The 9,719-nt window shown below is 42.2% G+C and overlaps 1 protein-coding gene across 1 annotated transcript; it reads right to left on the reverse strand.

The window, feature by feature from the left end:
* Positions 1-3,972: 3,972 nt before the first annotated feature.
* rab38b (RAB38b, member of RAS oncogene family) lies at positions 3,973-8,296 on the reverse strand. The gene is made up of 3 exons (XM_035178773.2): positions 7,880-8,296; positions 6,129-6,406; positions 3,973-4,800 (listed from the first exon to the last, which is right to left on the reverse strand). The coding sequence occupies exons 1-3, from the start codon at positions 8,106-8,108 to the stop codon at positions 4,648-4,650; spliced, it is 660 nt and encodes a 219-aa protein (XP_035034664.1). The 5' UTR covers positions 8,109-8,296; the 3' UTR covers positions 3,973-4,647.
* Positions 8,297-9,719: the final 1,423 nt, after the last annotated feature.

Raw genomic sequence — 9,719 nt, forward strand, 5'->3', positions numbered from 1 at the left:
TGGCTCCAAACACTAAAACATGTTTGTTATCATCTCCCTCCGCTGATGAATATGAGTAATGCAGTGTTATTAAAAAACAGGAGTGAGGTTAATGAGATGTAAAATGTGCCAGAGTTCAGTGTGAGTGATGAATAGCTGAGCTCAGCAGGTCTGCAGAGAACTCATCCTTCAACCTGGACACGTGTTATTAATGATTTAATACTTTCACTTTGTCTTTCATGTTTCTGCAGTCTCTCTCTCTCTCTCTCTCCTCGTCTCACCTCTGCTCACTCTCATTTACTCTCAGAGTTTCTCTTTCTCTTCACTCCTGCTCTTTCTCTCTCTCTCTCTCTCTCTCTCTCTCTCTCTCTCCCAGGAGGCTGGTTTAATTAGCAGAGACTTATTTCACGTCTCAATTTTCTGTTTATGTGCACAAACATGGTGTCAAACTCCCCAGGTGACGGCAAACCCACACTACAACCTGTAAATCACAGAAATGTTGGTCTCACTCACCGGCTGTTCGTGGCCTTATTATACAAAAGAGAATAGATCTGCAGGTGAGTTTGAATTCAAAGAAATTCACTGTATTATTTAACTTTTTCGGTTTGTTTTCTAAATTAAGTGTTATTGTAATGTATTGAATGTAATCCATATATTTATATAATGTAATAATAATAATAATAATAATGTAAGAATGTAATAATATATGTTTTTACAGGATGACTCAACTGCTTAATGGTCTTGAACCTTAAATTACATTGAATTCTGTGTAAAAATACAAAAATACACATCCTATTGCTAAATGTATGTTTTTGTATTTTTGAAAAATCTGTGTCTAATAACAAAGGTACTTCGTGTTATTTAATGGCAAGTAATACTACTACTACTACTACTACCACTTATAATAATAATAATATTAATAATAACAACAATAACAATAATTTATATAATATAATAATAGTAGTAATAATAATAATAATATATAACAATAACATTATTGTTGTTACATCATATAATAATAATATTTACATAGAACTTCTCAAAACATGGTTACAAAGTGATTCACAAATGTTAAAATTAACATACAAATAATGCAAAACACAACCTTAGTTTTACTTTACTTTTACGTTTGCCTTTTTTTAAATACAGTTAAACGTCGCTGAGGATGTGTGTGTGTGTGTGTGTGTGTGTGTGTGTGTGTGTGTGTGTGTGTGTGTGTGTGTTCAGCATGTCCCTAAAACCATCTTTGAGGTTTGAGGCATCTTATAAATTAGTAAATTGAACTAATCTGTCCACTCAAACAATCTATAAAAGTTCAGTCACTTTAATCACAAGCTATTAAAATTGTTACACTCATGAATAGCATGCCTGCAGTTGACCTTATATGACAACAGATGGCGCCACATGAGCAAGTCTCCTCTGTCATATAAATGCTTGCAGCTGAATAATGTGAGAATCTGTTTCTCTCCATGTGATTTAACTGCTTCAATGTTCTCTGATCTAATGTGGAGCTGTCACTTTTAATCTGCGTCAATCCAGCCGTTCCTCATGATCCTCTCTTTCTGTTTGCGACTCCATGGAGCTAGTCTGGATCATTTTCGTGGCTCTTGGGTCTCACGTCTCCCTCGGCTCCTTCTCCTCTCCCTGCTTCTTCTCCGTTGTGTTTCTGTGTCGCTGTGAGAATATGTGGGTGTTTTCTGGAGGTGGTTCTCTGGCAGCCGGAGCTCCACAACTACAAAGAGCACAATATGTTGAGCTGATAATTCTCAGTAATGAAAGCTCAGATCTGTGCCAGGTGTTGTCTCAGGAGGAGCTTTGTCCCACAATTAATAAGAACGTTCATTTTCATTGTTTTAGGTTTAATTGTGTGTTTTTTTGACACGCACCCCAACAACAAATTGATTTATACCATCATCCACTTATCGCTTGATGAATTTCAGATGACAACATTCTCCCCAACTTGCTTCCACTGCGTTTTTTGGATGGTTTAATGAGTCTTAACGTGAGCCAAGAGCAGACGAGCAAATCTTCTCCCTCAGGCAGAGAATAATCCACTCAGTCATGTGGTTCACTAATGAGAACCTGAGAGTCCTGGATCAGCCCGGAGACACATTTCTCAGTCGAAACCAATAAAACTTGGACGTCGGTTCGCTGCCTGGTTGGTTTTCAGGTCAAAGGTGAAAAGGCAGACTCGTACTTTGGTGTGAAATGAGTTGCTTCACTTCATTCTTCACCACTTTGCGATAAAGAATGAACAAGAACAATCCACAAGTGATGTAATCAGATGTGGGCACGTGGTGGTTTTCCCCGGGTCCAGATTAACTCATGCATCTAGAGTGTGACACCACGCCAATGTCCTCATGACGAGCCAAACAAACGCTGGGGAATTCAAATCCTGAGACGGAAACATTGTAATAATCCGTGTGGATGCAGGACGAGAACCTAACACACAATAGCATAGGGAACCAACACGTCATAAATCATTATACACTCACTGTTGGGCGACACACCACATGATGCAATTGATTTGATCAAGTTTTGCTGCATTTTAAACCCCTGATCGAGGAGTCATACGAGGCCAAGGAAAGACTCGAAGGCCTCAGCGTCGTGCAGACAGACGTGCAGAGTCAAAAACACCTTCATACACTCAATAATAGCTCATCTCTGGGTGAAGGTTTAATGAGATTATAGAGAAGAAGAGGGAATTTAAATGAAAGACACTGGAAGCAGCTGGAATCCAAGAGGAGAAAAAATAATGGAGGATCGAGTGGGTGAGAAAAGGAGAAATATTTTTTGTTTGTATATAGCATATGTGTGTGTGTGTGTGTGTGTGTGTGTGTGTGTGTGTGTGTGTGTGTGTGTGTGTGTGTGTGTGAGTGTGTGTGTGCATACAGCAATAGCTTTCGCGCAGATGTCGGAGGATGCCCATGAAAAAAATGACTTCATCCAGTTACCATGGATACCGAGGTTAGGCTTTGGCAAGTGAACTCATGTCCAGTTTAGAACCAGAAACAATTTCTTCTCTGGTGAAAAGAAAAATAACACACACACAAGCAGCACAGAGTCAGAAACAAGAAAAGACACAAAAATCACTCTTCCATCAACAACAACACACACAGGTTCCTGACGAGCCTCTAAACCTGAACCGCCCACTGATCATTAAAGACTCCAGGGTGTCTCTTTAACTCTCCCTTTCTTTGCAGCTCCCACCTTTGTGTTGCTATAAATACAAATGTATTGTTAAACTGCCTGATTAAACTGGGCTCACATGATAGGCAGCTGGAGGGAGGATCTTCAGCAACATCTATATAAAACACTAACCTAACACGGGGTATTAGAGACTTACTGAAGAAATACAATTAAGAGATTCTTGAAATTTAAATTATAAGAATAAGTTTCTTATTCGTCATTACAAAATGAGGATAAAGAAAAATGTATCCTTAGGGAATAAGCAGCAATCTCATTGTTTGTTGATAAACCGACGTCACCAACAATAACGATCAGTATTTCTTTTTTCGTACTAAAGTTTAACTTAACTTGATGCTCAACATTCCTCATTTTTACCGCAGGTGACGGACTGATCGTCTGATGTTCCTCTTAAATGACACATCGCCAAAAATCACGACTTCATCCTCGAGATCTCAGATATTTTTCCTTCTTTAAGTGGCCCTGATTCTCCATTGTACTAACCAGCATCACACCCACGCATACAGCAAATAACTTAAAACCATTAAAAAACAATGCATGTTCAGTTCACACAATGCAAAGGGTCAACATTACTTTCTTTGGCTCTCGTTACGTCCCAGGAGGGCGGCAGGTCTCCCACACAGTTTGCGTGGAGGTTAAACAGAGAGAACATCAACAACAACACTCACACAGAAGGTGAAAAACTGAGATTAAGTGAGAAAACTTGTCTTTCAGACAGACAGCCAGATGTTTAGGAGTAAAAACCCACATTTAATAAAAAATAAAACTTGTCAATGATTCCCAAGATGTTGTTTTTAAACCCCAAAGGTTTGATATTTTATAGTTTAAACACACACGTTATCGTAAATAACTATAAATTAAAAGAAAACACAAATACAACCAAACATACAGAACTTGAATTAGGATATAATGTAGACATAAATGTTAAATGCTCGTTTATTACACGTTTATTATGTAAAATAAAAGTTATCACATCAGCAGACATGAACATCTGGGAAAGGTTCATATTGGCTGATTGTAAATCGGCCGGGCTCCAGTATTTACTGGTTTATTTAGTTTAGTCAGAGTGAAAAGCTGTTACATTAGAGGAAGTGAGAATAATATCTCAACCATCTTAAAGGAACAGTTCCCAAACAGCGAGGCTGACGTTATAATGCTTTAAATAATCTCGTACATTAATACCAAAGAGCGTCCACGTGGGTGTTCTGTCTCACTGAAGTCAGAAACTTTAACCATGAGTTCCCAAAACTCTCTTCAAACTTGTCCAGCTCCCGAGTCCACGTCGCTTCAGCTCTGGTTTACTGCAGAAAGTGAAAAATGCAGCAAACAATGTTCAACTCCGATTCGGACCAGAGGAGCCGAACTGCACCGTGGGTACTCAGACGTCCATGGAGGGCCGTGTGGTGTGTGTCTGTCCCTCTTTGTCCTCCCGTGACTCTGCTCCGTCCCACCATCACCCCCTCATTGTTTGAAGCAGCCGGAGCAGCTCGTCTGTCTGTCGTCGTCGTACTGCGGTGAGACGGTGTCCGATACCATCGATTTCATGATTTCATTCTCCGTGGCCATGATGTGCTTGACCAGAAAGTTTGCAGCTTCACAGATGTTGAGATTATCCTGAAAAAGAGAGAGAGAGGAACTGGTCTGTAATTTGTTCTTGCTCACGTCGTGGAGGTTGGGTTTTCATCTGCGTTTTGTTTGTCCGCTTGTTAGCAGGATTACACAAAAACTACTGTCCCGAGTTTCATGACATTTTCAAGGAAGGACCAATTAAATGGCGAGATACTTCCTGCCTGTTGAAAATGTGGCTCACTCACACACTGTCACCTTCATGTGAACATGTGTGGAAGCAAATGGGTTTAAAACCTCTTCCTGTAAATACCGTAAACATTTTTGTTTTCTTACTGCGACCGAAGAAGGACGCGTGTCTGTGTTTGCCGACCCCACCTCTGACACCTCTGGCTGAACCTGCACCTTGTAACCTTTGACCTTTCAGAATGCTGAGTCTCGATGGCACGAGGATGACAGAGCACTTTGGCTGCACCCAACACGCCAGTGTCAACAGGGGATGTGTGAATGAAGACGTTTGTAGAATTATTGGCTATGTGTTAATAATGCACTAACGATATAATTAGAGTAAAATAAGTTTGAATTCTTGTAAAGATCCCTCGACAGTATATTTCATTTATTGCTATTACCATAAGAATACATGACATCTTTGATTTTAATGTTTTATTTTGTCAAAGTGTGATAGAGCTTCCACGACATGTTGGATTGAGCATGAACAAAATATATAAACCGATGTGATTCGGTCTAATTCTTTAACAGAACTCCACTAATGTTTTTAACTGTTAATCTCAGTGGCCTCTTCTAACCCTGATGTGTAAAATCTAACTCATCGAGCCACTTTCCACGAGGGCATGAAATTCCAGTCGGGATGTTTTTCTCTGACTGAAGTGAACCTAACGGGAGACGACTCCACTGAGTGTGTCAGACGCCCACTGCTAACGGGCAACACTCAGGCCGCGTCATCGTCACGTGGACGATTACAGAAATGGGAAATACACTCATTCACATTCTTGCTGAGAGTTGAAAGAGAAGATACAATCAGCAGCTGGAAACAGCCCCGAGACATCACCCGCTGGTTTGTGAATGAACCTCATGCTGTGTTGAAGAGAAACTACAGATTAAGACCATAAACTCCTTAGGAAAATTATAGTCAGTTTCTCATAGACTTCTATAGAAATTGACCGGTAGAGTCGTCCTCTGGTGGTCATTTGAGAGAATACAGGGTTCGGGCACTTCCATATTGGCTTCACTTTCTAGACCCGGAGTCTATGACCTATTTTATCCACAGTCGACGCTTTAGACAAAGTATTTCTTGACTCGAGCTTCAGAATTACTTCACAGACCCCGAACATCGGGAAATAATTCCGTCATCTCACCTTAGCTGAGGTCTCGAACCACCCGACGAAGCCGTGGTCTTTGCAGAACTGGTCCATTTTCATGGCGCTGTTGGTCAGCTCTCTGCCCTGGTCAGACTTGTTGGCCAGCAGCACAGTGGCGATGCTCTGTCCATTGTCAAGCATCAGCTTGGAGTCCAGGTCCTCCTTCCACTTGATGACCGCCTCGAAGGTGGTGGGCCGCGTCACGTCGAACACTATGAAGGCTCCCATGGCTTCACGGTAGTACACTCGCGTCATGTTTCCAAAACGCTCCTGACCTGTGACAAACACACACACACACATTCACATTCATCAGCACAGCTGCACTGATGAGGAACTCTCGTTGTTCCCCTACATTTCTGCGGTGAAATAACTGAGTCTGCAGTTAGCGGCGCCTGTATTTCATGAACCAGCACATTCCTGCAGTCTTACTGTCACGTTTCACCAAACAAGATCCTCAATGCAGGAGCTTGTTCCTGCTTATGACAGGCCGACTTTAAAAATGAAAATAAACTTTGACCTACGGTTGATAAAACATATCTGTGAGGAGTCAAACATCTGACAGGTCAAGAACAGCTGAACACACACTGTCGTCTATTGTGACTACTTGTGAGTCCGAGCCTGAGCGTGAAGGTGTGTGCATCCTGTTTGTTTAACATGACACGCCCTCTCAGCAGAAAATTAAGTATTGGCCAATAGATATGAATCGACTTTCGTCTTTGCTAGATGTCCCTGGAGTCATTTCTCGTGGCCCCCACGAGGGACAGGAAACGGAAAAAAGGGTGGAGAAGTTCCTCTTTTTGTGCAAGAGAATGTGTGAATGATTTTCCTGAGTCACACGGAGTCGTCATCTGCAGCAGTGTGACAGCAGCTCCAGACAGACACGTCTCACAGGTCACCTGATGCACCGTCATTCGGTAAAGATGGTGCAGTTTACATGACCTTTAAAGGCAGATAACCTTCTATAAATAAGAGCAAACACACCGTCCTGACTTAGTTTAACCTCACTCCTCAAAGCCATGAATTTTAAATAGGTAGAGTTGACTGAATCTAATGGAATTCATAATTTAATTTTGTGGATTCAAATTAACTGCTTAAAGCACGTGCTGGCATTTGTGTGTGTGTTTGTGTGTGTTTGTGTGTGTGTGTGTGTTGTTGTGTGTGTGTGTGTGTGTGTGTGTGTGTGTGTGTGTGTGTGTGAGAGAGAGAGATACTCTGAGCAATGATGTTTTGCTTTTCGTTTAGGCCACAATGACGCTCCTGTGACTGGGCTTAAAATCTCCTCACATGGACCCAATCACATGATGCAGCCCCATACCTAGGATGAGTGAATGATAGTGTGCTCATCCCGAAGCAACACTTAGTGTGTGCGTGTGTGTGTGTGTGTGTCATCGGAGCTCTCCACAGTGACAGTCCATCCTCATGTTTCACAACTTTACGAGTCATGTCACAGTGTCACTTTGAAGATAAACTTAATAAATCTCCTCTCATTATCATCTGTTCAGGAACATTCACAGTCTCACTAAACAACTTTTTCCCCTTTTTTTTCAGTAATGGTTTGGAAAAGTTTCTTGGTTCTTGCTGATTTTATGCGTAAAAACACCCAAAATGCTTCATTACGCATCAGTGAGTTGACTTGGATCCTGCACATGACGTCAGTATCCACTTGTCTCTCAGTTACAGTGACATCCTGACACGATCCCCTCCACACACACAGCACATGACAGACATTATGATCCCCGCTGTCCCACCTGCGATGTCCCACAGCTGGAGCCGCACAGTCTCCGAGTCCCAGTTCAGCACCTTCAGGGCGAAGTCCACTCCGATGGTGGCCCGGTAGTTGTTGGAGTAGGTCTGGTGCACGTAGCGCCTGATGATGGAGGTCTTCCCCACCCCGAGGTCCCCGATCACCAGCACCTTGTACAGATGCTCCTTCCGGAGGCAGTGCATGCCGTTAGCCTGTGAAGGGTGATTGGTCATTCCCCCTGTCGGCTCTCAGACGCGCCAGATGTTCGCTTCCCCTCGGTGTGAGTCCGGACTTCTTCTCCCCTCGCGTCCAGCTGCCTCGCCAGTGTCTCAGCCTCTCTCCGCCCTGCCTGTGGGTAAGTGTGATCCGCTGTAGGGGCAGTGCCTCATGGGAACTTGTGACCTCGCCACCCAGGAGCAGTGCGCAGCAGTGCGCACGGTTCCATGTGGAAAGGGTCTGGTGAGCCTCTAATGCAATTCACTGTAAACCACATGATGTAACTGTTGCCATACTTTAACCCTTTGTGTGGTCAAACCGTCACGTCCTTGCTTTGGTAATAAAAGACACAGATAAGTTATTGAACATGAAAAGAGCTGCACACAGTAAAACTTTCCATTTCATCCTTAAATGTCTGTTTACATACAGTGATGGAAGAAGTACTCACACGTTTTACTCAGTAAGAGTATAAATGAGATACACAAATAAATGTAGTCAAGCACAAGTGCAGTAAATGTGACCACCGGTTACATGCAGCTGTAAAGTGCAGCCATAATGCAGTTAAAAGTAGTGATGTCAGCAACTCAGATGCATGTAAAATCTATACTGTGGTTCAGACCTTTACACGACATCCGACTGCTGGATCAGGACTGACACAACTACAACAGTTTCTCTCTAGTGTATTTAACCTGGAATCACATCTTGGCATGTGCTCTACAAGGTGGATTATTTTATTATTATTGTAAAAGTTGTCATATTGTCAGTTTGAGGTTGGTTCCTGCATAAAAAAGACAGAAGTTGTGTGAAGTTGTTTTTTTTACACTAATCAAATGATGTCCCACAGAACATGAATGGAACTCTTGGAACTAATTGGAGTGATGCTTTAGTATAATGTGATTATTGTATGTATGCAAACACATTAAAGTGTCAGAGAGCAGAAACACACGATTCTTCTGTTGTTCGCTTCACCAGCATGAAAGTCACGACATGAACTGAGGCCTGTTCCCAGAGCAGCGTTTACCGAGGCACCAGGGTGAGTTCTCTGAGTTCAATCAGAGTCACATGAGGTGTGGAATTTACAGAAATAAGGCAAGTTCACCTGATTGCTTGACGATATCCCACAGATCCAGCTGGAGGGCTGAGCTTTAGACAGATGCTGAGAAGCTGCCGGTCTCTTTATCTGGATCTTCAGGAGCTTGCCCACAGAGAAATACATGATATTTATATCAGTGAAGATGGACCATAAGTAATGCAACACACCGCAATTAGATTTCAAGGATAAACAATGAGTTGGTCCGTTGGGGCCTCTCTCTCTCCCTGGGCTCGTCAAAGCTATTACGCTCTAACTATGAATAAACTTTACCCACATATCTCGCGACTATTAATTTCATTTTGGTCGACAATTTACGGCAAAGGAAATTATATCACGGTATTTAATAGCGAGTGCCCTAGAAACCCTATTTCTCGGTTTATTAATTATCGCACAGTGATTTGACACAATTATCTTCTTATTTAGAGAAAAGGTTCATAAGTAACATCAACTTAGGACGTGTAAAAATAACGCTGCAACCCGTCCACGTCTTCCAGCTCAACTCTGAATGGTGAACTCAGGCGAGATTGAAAAGATA

The sequence above is a fragment of the Hippoglossus stenolepis genome, chromosome 15 (assembly GCF_022539355.2).
Source record: "Hippoglossus stenolepis isolate QCI-W04-F060 chromosome 15, HSTE1.2, whole genome shotgun sequence".
In the NCBI taxonomy this organism is placed as follows: Eukaryota; Metazoa; Chordata; class Actinopteri; order Pleuronectiformes; family Pleuronectidae; genus Hippoglossus; species Hippoglossus stenolepis.